Below are 19,071 nucleotides of genomic sequence, written 5' to 3'. Positions count from 1 at the left end.
TACAACTTCTCGTTTGGTTAGGAAAAAAAAAAAACATGATAGAGGTTGAGTTTTAAATTTTAGCAATCAAGAAGTTTGTAATCTATACCCTTTAGCTGCTAAATATTTGGCATTTATGTTGTTTGCATGTATTTGAAGAATATATCTTAAAAGCATTTCTAAATATATTTTTATCTCTGGAAGTTAATCATTAAATCTTTACTGAAATACAATCCGTCGGTGTTTCTATCTATAATATTTAATTTAAAAATTTAATTTAATTGAAAATATTTTAGAAAATTGCTAAATAATAATGATAACTTTTTAATTGTTAGTACTTTTATCTGTAAAGAATAATAATTAACAGTGTAATTAGAAAGTGAACAGTTCCGGAACTCTCTAAAAAATACTAACAAAATTTTTTTGTTGGTGATTCCTCTTTGTAATTAACATGATAAACAGTGTTCACAAGTTTACTAATAAATTTTTGACAAAATTTATTCCCTTGGTAATTTTGTTGGTAAAAATAACACTTCATTTTTTATTATTTTGTTTTAATTATTTTTTTTACTGTAATTATCTTGGTAAATGCAAGAGAATATTCCCGTACTGGTAAAAAATTTCGGCAATTTACTAACGAAAATATTCTCTCGGTATTTCTGTTTGTATTTATTAATTTTTCTGGTAGTGGGAAGTTAATCATTAAATCTTTGGTAAAATGCATATTCCAAACAGTTAACCTAGTATTAGGATATATTATTTCTATGGTTAAGAAATTAAATTGAGCATATCAGTTTTATTAATTGATTAAAAGAAGTCTAAGCACTCGTTGGACGTTGCTTGCTGAAGCGAGCACCTTTCTCTGCAACGGTACTATATAGAAGCTTAGATTAAAGAAAAATGCACTTCCACGAATTTCTAACAACATAGATTTTAGATCCAACGAGATTATTTTTATAAAAAAAAAATCTATCTGTTTTGCATTTATGATTCTATTAGTTATTTTATGGTTTTATTTTAAAAAAATAAATATATAAAACTAGGATATAGAAATTATAAATGAAATATTTTATCTCATACGTTTGTGGATTTTATATTTTAAGGGTATTATCATGTTTTATATTTTACGTTGCTCATGGAATAACTATTGATATTCTATTATTTATTTTATGAATCTAATTTTTAAAAAATTGAGATATATAATTAGAAAAGAGACATAAATAAAAATATTCTTATCAATTTTTATAGGTTAAATTTTCATATTTTTATTTCTTCAAAATAAACCTCACATGTTAACTAATAGGCTAATAAAATACCACTAATTACCTCACGAGCACAATAAATCTTTGTCGTTTTATCATAATCTTTTTCGATAAAAAAGCTCCACAACTATTGAAAAGTTCCATTAACTTCTTGTTTTTCCTCAAAACATCAAATCAATATTTCCTAGAATCCAAACAGAACATACATCAATAATTGACAAAGGTATTTGTTTTGAATGTGGCTTTCGTTTGTTACCTTGTGAATTATTGAAGAACTCACACACCTTGAACTCCTCCTCCTCCTCCTCCTCAAAACAAATTTTAAACATAATTTTTTTAAATTTTTTTTAATTTAAAATGCTGTATGGGACCCTGTTAAAGGGTGATGGTTATGGAATCTCACAGACAAGTCATGTCTGCATGAGAGTAAGCTGACCACCACCATGTTATATACGTACGGTGTACAAGAGATATATAAAAGGATGTTGCGGTATACTCAAAGTCCTTCTCCCGATAAATCTTTACTTCTATGCAGATTTTCGGATTACTGTGGAGTTTGGGGATGATTATTTTATAAATTTTTTTATTTTAAAAATATATTAAAATAATTTAAAAAATACTATAAAATAAAAAAAAAAAACATTTTAAAAAGAAACAAACATGTTAAAATGACATTTGAACTGTGTTATAATGTTTAATAAATTTTATTAATTTTATTTTTAGATTGTTTTGATATGTTGATATTAAAAATATTTTTTAAAAAATAATCACTATAATACCCCTAAACTCCATATAACATACAGTAAAGACGACATCATATATGTCTTAGGTACCTTTTGCTCGTGGTTTGGTAAATACAAAGACCACATTGGCAAGTATGTTTCTTTTTGAATGTGAAACCAAGACCCCAAAGTTTTAAATTTAAGGATTTGTTTCTTCAATAATTTTAGTTTTGAATCATGTAATTATTATATAATGCTCATTATTTAATGAAATTTTTTTTTTTTCTTTAATGATAATTAATAGCTTTAGTATTATCAAACTTAATTAAAAATATTAAACAAGAAACCATGAATTGAGGCAAGGATTTTGCAGGGATCAAGGCAGGGAGCACAACCATGTTTCCATTGGATGCCATGGCGGCACCACTTTACCACGATTGAGGGGTCCAATGATTTTCTATCACATTACTTTTTATTAAATTAATTCTCAATATCTTGCGTTTGAACAATAGTATTAGGATATGTAGAATATGTCTCAAATCTCAATATTTTCCAGTTTGACTCCATTTTTGGCTGGCATCTGTTGGAACCCAGTCAGAAAAGATCCAAGTACAGTTTCAGTGCAATTTATATCAAGATTTAATTCATAATTGTGACGAGTGATTGATGGGATATATAAATCTATTTTCAATCACTTAATTTATTTATTTTTTGATGATTTTGGCGTTGATTATCTAAGTGAATGAGAGGGTTTTGAGAATTTTGTTATTTTTTAGAATAGTTTTTTATTTGAAAATATATTAAAATAATTTTTTTTTTTTATTTTTAAAAAATATTTTTAATATTAATATGTAAATATAATTTATAATAAAAAATTATTTTTTTAAAAAAATACTTTTAAAATACAAAAACTAATAAATACTGTTATGTTTTAAACTGTGGTTGCCGTGAAAAAACATAAGAAATACGAAGACAAACACACAATTGAAAACCTCAACCTCCCAATTAATAAAGAAGAAATGATTCAAATGTCTCTTCTTCTTTATTTTTCTGGGTGGATCATGAAAGAAATGAGAGCTTTTGATTAATCTATATCTAATTTTGATCTCTTTTGTAGTTTTAAAACGACAGTCGTCCTAATTAATACAAAAAAAAAATTCAAATATTTTTTACTCTTTTTTAATCAGAATTATTAATTAATCTTATTAGGTAAAAAATCAACCAATTAATCATATAAGATAATAGAAGATAATAATCCCTCTACCTAATATATACATCTTCAGCTCAAATGAAAACAAAACAAAAAATAACAAAGATGATATCTTGTAAACAAACTATTTAATAAATCAAACTATTAAGTTCATGCATATTTAAATTATGTTTATTACAAGATCTTTAGTTGATTTAAGACTTGATTTAAATCAAGTTTTATAAATAAATAAGAGTTAATCTAATATAATTTAATTAAAAATTCAAATTGACCATTCATTTAGTCAGAATTTATTGAATTTTTTTTTTAAATATCATTTTAACATTTTAAAAAATCTATTTTTTCACCTGGGGTTTGAAAATAATGGTAATCCCTGCGATGCAAAAGAAAAGAAAGAAAAATCAACACTTCTTGCTCGTTGCATGCTGCATCTTGTTCCATGGTTTGATGAACCAGAGTTTGAAAATTGATTACTCACAGACAGCGTATCTAATGTCATAGGAAAATCATTAGGGTTCATGATAGCATCATTAGTGGCATCCCAGCATAGACTATAGAGAATGCCGATTCGTCAAGCGAAACCCTAAATCTATAAAAGAAAGGCTAAACTGCTGGAGCTATCAATTATATCAACAATAATGATTTTGTCACAGAAAGAAAAAAGGAAGTGTAAATGTCCTGAGGACAGATTGATTCTGCAGTCAAATATTCCGGTTCGATATTATTATTTTTAATTCCTTTAGAGCGAAAATAACTTTCCATGTTGCCGTGCTGTGTGATGATTTTGAACAGAAAAGAGAACGCACAAAACAAGAACAAGTTCATAAGATATGATGACAGAGATTCTTGAGACATGAAAAAGATGTATTTCCTTGAAAAGACAAGTAGAATTAGAAGCAAGGCCACACACACACACATATCATAATTTGGGCCAGGTAGCACTTAGGTTTATAGCCTTCTTTTCGAAAGTGAAATGCCATCTCCACTGTAAAACAAACTTATTACACTAGATCAATGTTTTTTTAGCTAGTTAATTATATAATAATATATTTTTTAAAAATATTATTTAATCCAATCAACATCCACCCAATTTAATTTGAAAAACAACCTCTACTGGGTCGTAAATGAACAGATTATTAGACTAATAACGTTGCAATAAACTATGCTTTAATGCCTTAATTAAAATTTAAAATCTATAGAAGAGATTTCTCTACAGTTTTAATCTCAACCTCAACTCCTAGCTAACAACTTGATATGAATTTAGCTGACATTGAGTTTTTTCTCTCTTTTAATTTTTTCTCTGTATTAACAAATTTCGGTCCTGAATCTGCAAGTGAGAGTTTTGACACTCGAATTGTAAGAGTTTCCAGCATGCAAAAACCAGGACTGCAAAAATGGATGTAAATCTCCATGTGCGAGGCCCAAAGTTGCGATGATGAATATATGAGGTATATGGGGCCCTCCTCCTCCTCCTCCTCCTCCTGCTGCTTTATTTGCTGATAATCTCTTGAATATAATGTGATTGAAGCAACAGAACCCTACTCGGGGTTGTACTAACTATGAAGAGAAACAGATACAATCCCTCCTCCTCCTCCTCCTCCTCCTCCTCCATAGCAGAGCACCCTTTTTCACTTTCTAAAGACATGACTCCACTGTCTGCCTCGTATGAATAGCATGTGCAGGGGTGATGGTGTGGGGAGCCTCTTTTGGTGATTGCTATCCTTGTGACCACAGAAAAGGGGTCTGAAAAAGCAAATGGGATTTCACTGTAGAATCTATATTGATTGAGACTGGGCTCTCTCTTTACTAGACATGCATCATGACCCTTGTATCATGTATTGTCTCACCTGCTTGCGGCATCAAGGGTCCCCTCCCCCTTCTCTCTCTGTCTATGTTTTTTTCTTTTCTTGGCCATGGAGCTTTATTTTGGTGCTCTCTTCATTGAATTCCTCTTGGCATTATCCTGCATCATAGTGTGGGATGGTGGGGGTCCATGGACCATGTTAACTGGCCCATGGTGTGTTCTCCCTGTGGGTCGACCGCCCTTTTGAACGGTGCATATATCAAGTTTGGAAGCGAAATAATTAACTAGAAAAAAATAATAATTCCACGTTGATTCATGAAATGAATATTGATAGAAGAAGAAGACGAAGAATCATCCATTTGCTACACAAATACAACGATAATCCAAAGCTGAAACCCATCACGCATCGCTGCTATTTTTTCCTTGCTCTGTTTGTTTACTTTTCTTCAGCAGCTTAGGCCTAGGCCTCATGGGCTTCAAAAACTGAGCCTGTAATCTAACCATCTCTTTCAAAATCCCAACCAGTCTGTCTTCAATCTCAAGCCCGTTTTCCTCTACGACTCCTAACCACCTAGCCACGGCCTCCAAAGTGCTAACACACCCACCACAAGGCTCCTTTCTCAAAACCAGGTCAGAGTCATAAATACTCCCTCCTTCTATGCCTCCATCAAACCCATCCAAACACACCCTTGTTGCGAATCTACTCAGATACCCTTCACTAGCCCTCACCATCTCCTTAGCATGCTTCCACGTGGCATCGAACACGATTAAGACAGGAGGGGTGTTGTTTTTTAACGCTGTCTTGAGGTCTGATAGAGTCACAGCCGGTGAGGATTGTGAGGGTGGGAATAGGTAGTAGGTGGAGGAAGGGGGTTGGTTTATCAGGGTCTTGGAGGTAAGCCGGCGGGTTATTATAGAGGAGGAGTTGAGGAGTGATTTGGTCAGGAGAGGTGTGGTGTTGAGTTTGTGGTGGGATTCGTGGGGGTGTTGGATTATTATGATTTGTGTTCTTGTTGGGATTGCTGGGGTCGGAATGACGTGGCAGAGGCAAACTGGGATTGGACGGTCACATTTGTGGCAGATTGAACGGCGTTTTGGTGGTGGAGACGGTGGCTTGTTGTCTGGTTCTGGTTCTGGTTCCATTTCCGACCGTGGTGGCGACTTGTGGTGGTGGGCTTGCGGCTCCTGCGTTTGCGAGTTTTATTTGATTTAAACTCAAACCCTTGTTTTAAAGAGAGGATAAAAATCACGTGTGAGCTCTCAATTTCCAACTGTTAATCAAATCAGTCCTCCTACTTCATTTTTTTAGGAGAGTATATAGAATGAGAGATTATTAAGACATGAAAATTTCTGTTTAGAATGCAAGCTTTAGTAAAAATGATGATCTTTAAAATGTCTAGTTGACATCATAAATCAAACAATTTGAAGTTCATCTGTATAGCTAGACAAATATCAAAGAGGAAGAAGAAGGTAGCGTTAGCATGGGAATCTCAGTATTGTATTACAGTTTCTTCCAAGTCAAATATTTTTTCAAATCATACATTATTTGATTTTAATGTTTTTTCAAATAAAAAATTATTTTAAAACTATTCTAACAAACAATTTAAACCGGATTAACGAACAAAAATATCAAGAACATCACACAACTCATGCAAGAAATTTTTAGCAAATATTACATGGTTTTACTTATATTCGTTCAACCTAGCTAGGCTGCATGATTGACCCTGGTTCAGGAAAAAATAATTAAAAAAAGACCTCATTTTTAAAATAATTAACTCGATAATCCAGTGCATCATGCTGTTAAATTAGGCTTAGGCTTGAAGACTAGGATTTTACTCTTTATAAAAGCACTCATTTTATTATATTGAGTGATTATCATATAGACATAGGCATTGACGTGGATATAGAAATAAGGTATATTTACGCGTCAAATTAAATGCACACAAATCTACATTTTGGTATTGAAATTTCATCGTGTTTGAAATTTTTTTGTTTTAAAATATATTAAGATAATAATTCTTTATGATTTTTTATATTTTCAAATTAAAATAATTAAAAAATACTAAAATATTAATTTAATTTTTTTCTAAAAAAATTAAAAAACTTGGAAAAATACGGTTGAATAGCGCTCTCATACAGTGACGTAATCAAACAATATTACACTCGATAAGAGACCATGGATGAATTTTGTGAGTTCGAGAGAGAACATTCAGCAAGAGCGCATGATAGTCAACAAAACGATGTCGGTTTTAAGAGGGCGGAAAGATAAACTGTCGTTTGGTGTTTTGGTAAGAAAATGACACCCTTTCGAGCTTCCATCCAACGTGTCGTTTAAGACAGCGAAAACAGGCGCTGTCTCGAATATAAAGCTGATCAAACAGGGAATGGAAGCTCGAAACAAAGAATGAGCAATTTGGAGGTTTCCCAGTTCACTCACACCCCATTTTACTGGTACATACAATTCTTCAGAATCACTTCTCTTGCATTTTTAGCAATTTCTGAGCTATCCCCAATAAGTAAAAATCTGTTCTTTTTTATGTTTTGCTTATGTATTTGATCATCATGGTCTTGTTTTTGTGGGGTTTTAGTTGATTGATCGTTCTTTTTCTTGCTTACACCAACTATTGTTCTTATCCTTTTTTCTTGCTAATGTATTTGATCACCGTGGTCTTGTTTTTATGGTGTTTTAGTTGACTGATCATTCTTTTTTTTGCTCACACCAACTATTGTTCTTATCTTTTTATGTTTTGCTTATGTATTTGATCACTATGGTCTTTTTTTTATGGGTTTTGGTTGATTGATCATTCCTTTTTTCCGCACACCAACTATTGTTCTTATTGGCTGTGTAATGTTGTGTTGATGCAGTGAAGAAAATGTTTATTTTCTTCTCAAGAAACTATGCAAGGATGGTGTAGCAGATGCTGATGGGTCTGATCTTTTTGTTGTTTTCATTTCCAACGATAAGAAACAGGCATTTTTTCTTGTTTTTATTTTCTTGTATTAATGTTCACTTTATTATTGTTTTTGTAGTTAACTTACATTGTTAATGTTTTAGTTGCTGACTGTATGTCATTTGGCTTACTTTTTTTCAGCTGTAGGTAATGAAAGCATGAGTGAATATGTTTTGTGGTTTTAGTATTTGAGAAAATTTGTTGTCATTTTTTTTACCAACTTTTGAACCAAAATTTTTTATTTAGATCCCACTGTGGCATCAAAAGGCTAGTACCAGAGCAGATGGAATCATTCTTTGGGATTATCATGTGATTTGCATTCAGGTGAGAGCTAAACCCTTCTTAGCATAAAATTACTGGTGGTCTGGTAAATTATTCTGCTTTATTGGGGGTTTCAGGATGGTTGAGTGGATTTAATTTTGGTTTGGATGGAAATTTGTTTTTCTGTTTGTATCCATTAAGGTTTAAAATGGTATGTGCAGAGAAAAAGAGAGGGGAACTCTCATTTGGTGTGGGATTTGGATTCAAGTCTTTCCTTTCCTTCTCCGTTAACTTCATATGTCTCCGAAACCATCCGGCCATCATTTCAGCTCTTCTCTGAGTACCAAAGGTAACTTTAGCTGTTTAATGAAATCGTGCTTTCTTTATTAGCATGTCAATGCATCTTGAGGATGTGGTTTAGCCAATGTTGCAGTCTTTTTCTCCTGTATGTAGTATGTATGAGCCCAAATGGTCTGTGTGTCAAATTACTACAGCAAAGCAGCCATGGTTTTAGCTCGTAAGAAATTAGAATACTTGTTCATACCATGGAGGATGAGATTGTTGACTTTCTGTTGGTTTAGCTTTAGCTTGATTCAAATACAAATGAGCTCCCTTTTCACGTCCTTCTCCTGAAAAAAGAAAGTAACAAAATCACCTTGATGTAAGATATGCCATGGCTTTATGAATGGAAAAACTTACCAATTGTTGGATCCAGCTTTTGCAGAACGAAATTGAGGATTGAATAGTTGAAGTTTTATGGTAAAGCATGGCTCTTTTTGTTGCTGGAATATCAGAATTATCTTAGTGAAATTTTCATGCCATTTGGGGGTTAGCTGATGAAATGGCTTTTTGTGTGGCTTAATTGATGGAATAGGCTTGAATTTTGTCGGTTTTGAAGTTTGTAATGTGATTCCTGAGGTGTTACTTGGGATCCAGGGGAGGAAGAGAAGAAGGATATTTGGAGGCTGTCCATGCTGCAGCTGGCCCTTGAGGCTTTAGGTTTCATTTGATGCATCCGCTGACTATGGTCTTAAGAGCATGTAATTAGGGGTGAAAAGTGAGAAAGAAACAAGAATGTTGCTTGAAATTAAGAATAGTTATGGAAGTATAGAAGATGATTACTACCTGGACCTAAAAATTCTAACATAATTATATTTCTCATACCATGGCATCTAAAAGTGGCATTCTTCTCTGTAGTTAGGTTGTCCTCATTCTTTTGCTGATATGAATTGAGTCGGTTAGGTTAACTATTATGTTCCAAACTACCCTCAGTCATAACAAACTTAAAATTTCTGAATTATGATATGGATTTTATTTTCTTTCTAAAGAACTTGAAGTTTTATCTCAGATGTTCGGCAGTCTCTCAGAGAAGGGTATATACTTATTTATGATGTGAAAATTAAATGTGTCATGATATGATTTCAATTTAACAAAATGTTTTTCTTGGTATCAGGTCTTTCCGAATTGTGCATGCTCCAATTTTCCTCCGTTTCTTTGCATCTGATAGAAGACACATGAAAGATTCTGTTGGTAATTGGACTGCTGAACCTCCTGCATATGAACCCATCGTAGCTGAAGGTAAATTCTGTGTACAGCCACATAAATATCTCTAGGTGCTGGTTTAAAACTTTACAATACTGTTCCATTCATAGTCAGATCTGGAAGAAAGTTCCTAAGGTCCACATGTCCTGTTTGTTGCATTCATATCACATGTGGGTGGTATTTATGATAGCCAGTCATTTTATTTCCTATGGAAAAGGTCATCTAGTAGTTATGGACAAATCATTGAAATAGAATATGTACTTGTGCATGGCCTTGTCATACCATTCCTTTGATTTCCAATTTTTTTACGAATGAACTAGCTCTTTGCTTGTCAGCAATTCTTTTTTGTTCACACTTGTTTTTGCTGACAAGAAACTGCTCAACTTCCGAACTCACATGAGAAAGTAGTTGCAGGTTTTATGCAGTGACATTCTCTTAGTGTGCAGAGTGCAATTCAATTCCTCAAGATGAACTGCTCATAATTTGATTGAAAAGCTATCATTATGAAAAAAATTTGAAATTTTTGTATGCGTATGTGCAGACGGAACCATTCACAACCTGAATGAATACATGGAGATCCATGCATCTGATGAATCGACAAATATGGAGGCTGATTTGATCAATTCAGTTTTCACTCACCAACTTGGTGTTGTGATAGGCGAGAATCAGTTGGAGGAATTCTTTTCTCAAATTTCTTGATCCATGTCCAGTTGCTTATGTGCTTGAGTTCATACATGTACTTATTTTTTCTTCATTCTATGATGTTGATTTTCACTTTTACTGCTGCTGGTTTGTTAATCCATTTGTTCAAGACATTGGGGCGTTTTTTAGACATGCAATGGATTGAGCGAACATCTCATATATTTTTTCCTAGTGTTATGTTTGTTTAGCAGAAAAAGGAGCTGTAAGCGTACGTCACATTTTAGCTGTATATCAAAAACTTGTAAATTGACAGGTTCGAATTAGAGATATCTTGGTTGGTTTTTTTCAGTGCACTACTTTATGAAAAGCAGTTCCTAATTTTTTAGGCAATGATGCAGTGCTCTATTTCATACTATAGCAAAAGTGTGCTAGAGAGAGCTGATTTTATCAGAAGCACAGGAAGCCTCCTATTGAAAAGAAAAACACGCAAATTACTATTATTAAAACTAACCCTTTTATTTTTTATTAAAAAAGAACAAGAGCATGAAACTATCTCTCTGTAATAATGATAGTATGATGCTAACCAGAGCTTGTTTGTGATTGTGTTCGATGCTTGGTTGTGACGAATTACCATGTTAGGAGGTGAAGAGATGCTCATCATGGCATTGTTCGTCGTGAGAAAATTCAGGAAAATAAAAAATTTCCATTAACAAGATAACTTGCCCTAAGTTTCTTCGTTTGCGGTCGCGGACCCGCTTTTTTTTCTCTCCTTTGCGGTATATTACGCATAAAACACAGTCATTCAACTGCAACAAAATGATTTGTCCATTTAAAAAAAAAAAAAAAAAAAACAAGGAATCATATTAAAAAGAACAGCTAACTCATACCCTCATGCCTCCAGCGCTGCTTGATTGAATATCCATACATTTAGGAAAGTACTCAAGCATCTTCCACTCTGTTCTACCATCTTTTCCTTTACTTTCATAAAAATCCAGTGGCGTTTTGCTTGCTATTGGGTTTTTGTTCTCATCAAAGACGCATGTAGCTGAGGTTCCAGTAGGCTTCCAGAATCCACCAGGTACTGCTCGACTAGGTCTCGTCCCATTGGGGTACTTTTTGTCTCTAGTAGTGAAAAAACACCAATGTATTTCCGCGAACCTCTTATACTTCTCTGATCATACATAAATCAAAAGAAATTGTTCCATCAGACACATGATTTATGGATCATTATTGTAGCATGGATACACAGGGGAACAGCAGAGACATTGTTATACACACAGCAGCATTAACTATATAGTATATAAGATCTTAAGAGAAAATAAATAAGCAACCAATATATTTTACTAACCAGTAAGGATTGCAGGATGGTATTCATAAATATTAACCTCATGAATACGATTCTTGGGCAACGCTTCATTCCTGACCCTTTTCATCAAGTACTCCATAACCAACTCTCGATCATTAGGGCAAAACCTCACACCGATTGGTAAGGTGAAAAAATATGGATCAATGTAGTCCCCATCATCTACATTAACCTGACCTACAAAAACCAATCAGTAGCATGTCAATATATAAGTCACAAGTTGGTTAATTGCAATTCAAGTAAAAACCTTATTTTCAAGGAAAAACAAGACATTAAACTGCTACTTTAGTACATTAAAATTGACACTCACTAGAGGATCCCTGTGATTGTGGTTGGCCGCTATGATTAATCAAGTTAGAAGATGAACAAGCCATCACCATGGCATTGTTAGGTGAACAAAATTGATCATCAACTAAGGAGCCAGGGGAAATATAAGCATTGCTATTGCCATTGTTGAGGATATTTGCATCAAATTGCATGGAATTGCTGAGGATATTTTCATCAAATCGCATGGCCTTGCTATTGCCATTGCCGCCATTGTTGAGGAGATTTGCATCAAATTGCATGGCATTGCTATTGCCATTGTTGAGGAGATTTGCATCAAACTGCGTGTCATTGTTGTTGCTTCCACGGATATTTGCAACTAATCTCATCATGCTATTGTTGATGAACGTACCAGACAGGCCATTATTTTCCTCCATGATTGAAAAGAAACTTTTCTTGAAAAAGGGTAGAGAGAAGACTAAGTTAATAGCTGAAATCTGTGTATAAGAATCAAATCATGTAAGATGAGAATATATATGAGTGTGTGTGTGATGCAGCGAAACCCGACTAGTACTGGTACGGAAAGGAAAAGGTTTCCTATGTTTAAGGAATAAATGACAAGGAAAAATATTTAATTGGTTCGGTTTTTTACTGTAGATAAACACTGAGCTATAATTACGGGACTGTGCTTATTTTTCTGGCATAAAAATCCGACAATACAAATCAGATTAAAACACAGAAAACTTAAAGAAGTAGTTTAACTTTAATAGAGTTTAGATTCCAGGCGTATTGACACGACCACAGTCTAAAACTTAAAATGAAATGTGGGCTTGGGCCCCGTTTTTATTTTTTTTGTTTAATATAAAAGAATATATAAGTTGCTCTTGATTAGTTAGTGATGATAATTTAAGATTGGAACGAGTGAGGTTTTTTTTTTTTTTTTTTTTAATGAATAGTCATTTTACTTTACATGTTATGGATAAGATATGAATTTGATTTTAAAACTTGATTGTAAACCCAATCCAAACCCCCCCCCCTCTCTCTTTATATATATATATATATATATATATATATATATATATATATATCTTTCAAATATATGCATTACTATTTTATTTTATATTAAATAATAAATAATAGTCGTAAAATGAATTTTCATGTAAATACCTGAAATCTAATGGATAGCATATAATTATTAAAAAATTTTACTCGATAGGTAATGAATATGATATGAATATTTAGTTGCATTTGATTTTTTTTTTTTTCATCAAACAATTATTCAATTTTAATCATTATTTTTTTTTTAATTTCATCATTTCATTTCATGATTTTAAGCCTAATAATTTATTTTAATTTAATTTTATAGTGTATTCATAATAGCAATATTTCTGCCTTGAATTAAAACAATAAAGAATAGATCAAACACTTCAAAAAAAAACTCTTTTTTTACTATCCATGAGGCGTGGGAAACTAAAATTTGATTCTTGAAGTTCTAATTTCTTTTATTTTTGGTCCTTGTATTTTAAGGATTTCACATTTTTCTTAAACTTATTTTTTAGTCTTAAACTTCATTTATTTTATGTTTTATTCTCCAAAATTAGGGAGGAGAAATATTTATGAAAAAATAAAAAATGAAAGAGAGCCATGTTAGGAAATAAAAATATTGTTTTCCTCGTAAAAGGGAGATCAAAACAAGTAAAACTATTTTTGATTCTACTATTACAAATATTAACAATAAAAATAACAACTTTTTTTTGCTCGAAATTGTGATCTCTGATGACACGAAGATAAGAGGTAACAACTCCTACAACAATAATGACAAGACATGTTCCTCATTCACTACAAGCAGCTTGTGTCATGGCCTCCAGGGAATTACATGAGCATGACGCTCTTGTGCGTGCCCTTGCCCACAAAGATCACAACTCGGGTCATTTAAGGATATAATTCCAGCTTAAATACAAGCTACAATGTTAGTTCATTTCATCAAGAATAATGGTATCTATGGCAATTATGAATTAGAAGCACCATGTGAGGTTATTTGGGAAGCACGGGATTGAAGCCAGATATAGCTGGAACCCAGAGCGGTCTTCCTGGAACTTCCTATAGTATCCAATACCAAATAACCAGTGACGATTAGGAAAAGAGAGAATTCTGAAATTAGGCACATGATTCAAGTTTCATCTTCACTGTCTGAAAGCAAGCAATCTTGAATTTGCTCCCTGCAAGAAGAAAATTTCTTTCAGAATTACACAATATAAGGAATCACATCTGATGTTAGATACCTAGAGCAGAAATTTGAGAGAATGCAAGGGGGGGGGGGAGCAAACAGGCCTTTTGCATATAGCCCTAAAACAGAGTCAATATTCTGAACTCTGAACGGTGGCAAGCCAAAGCTGTGTGCTTATACTTGTTTATGCCAGAGCCACCAAATGTGATGAGAGTAAAGATACTTAAATCCCAGTTATTCCCACGTTATACCTCTAAAAAAGAAAATAATGCTGATGAAAATTTCAGATTCTCACCTTAGCAAACTTAAATTGCTACAATTTCCATGCTTTGCTCTGTCAACCACTTGCTGTGGTAAAAGAGAACAGAAATTCTCCATTGATGAGGGATCCTTGGGAATTATCTGAAACTGGCAACTTGAACAACAAGCAGCATTAAACCTTGAACTTTGGCAACTCTTGAGACTGCTCAAATTCAAGGAATTAAAATTCTTGAGGGGGGCATTGCAAATGGGACAGAACAACTCTGAGGAAATAGATTCCTTCGTCTTTAGATTGTATCTCTTTTGACGCCTTCGAATAGCCAAAGGAACATTGCAGTCATCAGTTTCAGGAATCCTGTTAAATTCAAATGGAGTAAGCTTTCCAGCTGTCCGTAAAATCGTGCACTCACGAGAAGAATTTTCTTCCTAGAATCCAAAAGGTTTGTCAGTGACTTGCTAGTTAATATTCAAGAAAATCATGAGCAGAAATATTTAAACTAAAATGGAAAAAAGTTCTCTTCTTAAAGAGAAAGTATGATATTCACGCAAAAAAGAAAGTACTTTCAACGTTGAAAAAAAAGCAGATGCTTTCTGCTTCAACAACTCAAGTAACATTCTGGGTACAATGCAAAAATGAACTCTATCAAGAATAAACTCCCACACACATGCACACCAGAGGAAACAAATTTTGATATGAAAGCAACAGAACTTCTTTACCTGCAAGACATTCACAAACGAAGATATCAAACCGTTGATTCCAGAGGGAGGACTGTCAAACGGTTGCAGAGTCTTTAGACTGCTCTGCCAGGATGAACCACCATTCAGTAGTAGTCTAAATAATTTTACACCGATTATATATCTACAGAGAAAATTAAAGGACAAAAGAGAATCCAGTATGAAATAGCTGAAAGTTTGAATCACAAACCCATCAAGGTGGCACAACAAATTCAGCTCTTGTGAAGTACAGTCACGAAGTGGAAGCACTACTGGTACCTCCCACCGTGCATCAACATATTGTATATCCGCTGATAAAGAATATCCCCGGCCCTGTTAAAAACAATGAGAAGATTAATAAACCGGATATACAGAACATGGATTCATGAAAAGAAGGCCTGCAATGAAAGCATTAAACATGTTTTTACTTCTATGCCTGGTTACATTGATAGCAAGCACTGTGACACAACCTAGCTGCTGGAATGTGTTATTGAAGTAGTATGTTTTCAGATCGTTCACATAAACTGACTACTCCCCATGGTTGTATGTTTTATGCTTTGCAGCCAACAAAATTCTGGACTGTGTCTTCTAATGTTAGCAGTGCAATGAAAATGAAATCTGCGATAGAATGAATGTTTGTGTCATTGATCCCCATTCAAATAAAAAGAACATGGAAAGCTCCAACACCACGTCATTTTCCCACCCTTCCATTTGTCTCAACATAGCCTTGCCAGTTAAATCAAGTGGTAGATTAGTGAAGGTGATCAATTCATAGAACAGAAAACCCTTGGTAGAAGGCTTATTTGAAATTGCTTTTGGAATGCCTGTTTTCTTCCAATTTAAACATATAAGGTGTCATCCATATCTATAAGGTAACAATCTATAAAATTCCAACTATAAGTTATGTTCCTTTAGAGATACTACAACTCCTCAAGCTAAGATTTGCTTTATGATTTCAGGACAGACAATCCATATCAACATTATTTCTAGAATAAGATCAATAGGTTTGAGTATCATAAGACTTATCCAAAGTATGTAGTAGCAATTTTTATTATTATTTCCAATGCGACAATTCACCAGATATTACTGCCTCAAAAGTGCCTAGAGTGTAGAACGTGCGTGACGTGCTATTCTTTCTTTTGATCTGAAATTGCATCACTTGATAAAATAGCACCAATGTCCCTTGATTTCCATTTTATAGCCCATTTGCTACTCTATACAATTCACCGTGGAAGATAACTAGTATATCTATATGATTTCACACTCATGGACCTTCAGGACTTCAACTTTAGGCTATTGAAAGACAAACCTTAACAGTTGCTGCAAGGACATGGCAAGCAATCCTTGATGTACATGATCCTAGAATAAGTCTGTTGTATCCATTTTGAGATGCAACCTACAAAAAAAACAAAAAAATAAAATAAAAATGTGCATGTAATTCTTTATTTTACAATTGACGTTCAACATCACATCTAGAGTTGAACCTTTTGCAAAGCCATCATTCGCAAATGTAGCAGAAGATCTTCTTTCCCAGTGGCATCATTAACAGCGTCTAATAACTTTGTCAATCTATCCTTCCCATCACTTGAATCTGAAGCGTAGATATTTTCAATTGGAACAACATGCAGCTGTTTTGTTGGTGGGGCTAGATTTGACACGACCGATCTCATATCCTGAATCGCTCCATCAACTTTATCAGAAGAAACTGGATAGACTGCACTTTCATCAATAAACGCTACTCCAACACCAAAAACTGGCAATGATTTATCCTTACTTGCTTCAAAATTCTTTTGTGCTCTGTCTTGCAACACATGTACAAACTGTAGAGCTACCCTGAAATCAAATAGAAATATGAACGCGCAGTTTAATAAAATAAAATAAATAAAACACACCCATGTATTAATTTACAGAGAAAAAAAAAGGAAAACCTGGAGGAAGGGCCGCCAGAGAAAGCAACAAGAACGTTATCAGAAGGAGAAATCATGGCATGAGAAGCAACAGCAAGCCTGAACTTCCCATAGATATTACTTCTAAAGCAATCAGCACAAAAGCGTGCTTCATCACCAGAAAGAGATCCAGGAGTGATGGGGCTGTTGGTCTTGCACTTGAGGCATAAATTGCTAGAATTGTTGGCTGCTGGAGGTGGTGGCGGTGAGTCCGATACTTGGTCACCGTTTTTGTAGCAATTGGATTGGCAACCTGAGGAATTGCAAGACATTGTTTTGTTTACTTCGGTTGTCTGTGTTTTTTTTTTTTGTTTAGGAGTTGTTGAGCAGCGGAGTTGATTTAACTGTTTTTCAGGTCCAAAAGAGCGTGTAGGGTTTTGCCTCCGTTGTTCATGTGAAACCATAGTTATCGGACCAATGAGAAAAGAGCCATACGTCAATTCATGAATAATTAGATAAATTATTTTTATTAAATCTGTTATATTGCTTGTGATTCTAATAATAGTTATTTTTTTAGGTGTGTTTTGTTTCAAAATATATTAAAATAATATATATATTTAAAAATTTATTTTTTATATCATCACATTAATGATCTAAAATTATAATAACAAAATGAAAAAAATATTTTAAAATTTTAAAAATATTTTTTGAATGCAAAAACAAATACATTAAATGACTGTTCCTTTTTTTTTTTTGGTATTGATTTAATTATATTTAATAATTTAATTATATTTTACAAGATTAATATTTTATTTAATTTAAATAAAAACTTGAATTGGATTAAGCATCTAAAGTTTTCTAAATCATTTAATAAATACATGTGAAATTAAGTTTAGGTTGAGTTTCTTAAGTTAAGATTTTCATGTTTTTATTTTAAACTCTAATTGAATTGTCAAAAAGAATATTAATAAATATTTTTTTAAGCTTATTTTCCTACTTGTAAATTATATATCCATTCCAGAGTTTTGAAACCCGGCTCGGTGGTCAACCTGGCTCTAGGCTCAGGTCACGGGTTTTGACTAGGTCACTCGAGTCAATTTTTTTAAAAAAAAAAAAAACTCAAAATGATGTTATTGTAATAAAAAAAAAATCAACAGTTTACAATCGAGTCTTGTCGGGTTAACCGGTCGGCTTACCTCGGGTCGTGACTTCCTCTACTTTTCTTAAACCTAACACGGTTCTAGTCCTGGGTCCCCAGTCAACCCGTTGGGTCATGTTTTAAAACTATGATATATTCTTTATAGGTATATCAAATGTTAAGTGAAGAATTTATGAGATTTTCTTGAATTTTAATATATATATATATATATATATATATTAACAACAAAAGGTAGAAGGATAAGTTTCAAATTTATTAAAATTTAGCATTCATTGTGGTTTTGAAAGCAGCATAGTAATTTATGTGAGATATTAAGCTAAATACAAGAAAAAAAACTAGAAATCAATAAAATAATAGATAATTTTGATTTTTACGTATGAACTTTGTAAGAGGTGAAAACAATATTCAAATTAAAATTTCAATAATAATAATAATAATTTTCATTGAATAAGTTTTCTATAATTTGATTGATAAACACATAATTATATTATACAATTAAGATAATAAATATAGCTCGCATCAGTATGAAAAGGATTAAGAGGGTAATAAAATAATTATTATTTAATTGATCTTAGCACCGTATTATATAATACTCGTATATGTATCTTATATCCACAACCATGCTTTACCATAGGTCACCTGATAATGAAAAAATATCCATATGAAAGAACACATGACATAAAGCTCAAATCATGTTATTAATAGCAACTAATTAAGGAGAGGAAATCACTGTTATTATTCTCCTATATCATATCATATCATTGCTTATTGAAATAGAGATTTTTTAATTTAATTTTTTAATATTTGATTTATTAGAGATTGAG

The 19,071-nt window shown here is 32.9% G+C and overlaps 3 protein-coding genes across 4 annotated transcripts; 1 reads left to right on the top strand and 2 right to left on the bottom strand.

Moving 5' to 3' along the window:
- Positions 1–5,257: 5,257 nt before the first annotated feature.
- On the bottom strand, positions 5,258–6,330 carry LOC118053188 (tRNA-uridine aminocarboxypropyltransferase A). The gene has a single exon (XM_035064364.2). The coding sequence runs from the start codon at positions 6,118–6,120 to the stop codon at positions 5,377–5,379; it is 744 nt and encodes a 247-aa protein (XP_034920255.1). The 5' UTR covers positions 6,121–6,330; the 3' UTR covers positions 5,258–5,376.
- A 931-nt stretch (positions 6,331–7,261) lies between these two features.
- LOC118053187 (protein N-terminal glutamine amidohydrolase) lies at positions 7,262–10,721 on the top strand. The gene is made up of 6 exons (XM_035064363.2): positions 7,262–7,428; positions 7,843–7,948; positions 8,175–8,252; positions 8,411–8,538; positions 9,643–9,767; positions 10,273–10,721. The coding sequence occupies exons 1-6, from the start codon at positions 7,382–7,384 to the stop codon at positions 10,428–10,430; spliced, it is 642 nt and encodes a 213-aa protein (XP_034920254.1). The 5' UTR covers positions 7,262–7,381; the 3' UTR covers positions 10,431–10,721.
- A 2,926-nt stretch (positions 10,722–13,647) lies between these two features.
- Positions 13,648–17,531, bottom strand: LOC118053186 (cytoplasmic tRNA 2-thiolation protein 2). 2 transcript variants are annotated; one of them, XM_073409722.1, is made up of 7 exons: positions 17,131–17,531; positions 16,687–17,035; positions 16,512–16,598; positions 15,414–15,535; positions 15,206–15,320; positions 14,523–14,914; positions 13,648–14,219 (listed from the first exon to the last, which is right to left on the bottom strand). In XM_073409722.1, exons 1-7 carry the CDS (start codon positions 17,418–17,420, stop codon positions 14,171–14,173), a joined length of 1,404 nt encoding a protein of 467 aa, XP_073265823.1. In that variant the 5' UTR covers positions 17,421–17,531; the 3' UTR covers positions 13,648–14,170. The 2 variants fall into 2 exon arrangements, with proteins under 2 accessions (XP_073265823.1, XP_034920253.1); XM_035064362.2 differs by having other exon boundaries at positions 15,206–15,284.
- Positions 17,532–19,071: the final 1,540 nt, after the last annotated feature.

This window comes from Populus alba, chromosome 6, assembly GCF_005239225.2.
Source record: "Populus alba chromosome 6, ASM523922v2, whole genome shotgun sequence".
Lineage (NCBI taxonomy): Eukaryota > Viridiplantae > Streptophyta > Magnoliopsida > Malpighiales > Salicaceae > Populus > Populus alba.
Note: the sequence above shows the minus strand (reverse complement) of the source record. Positions and strands in the feature narration are given on the sequence as shown.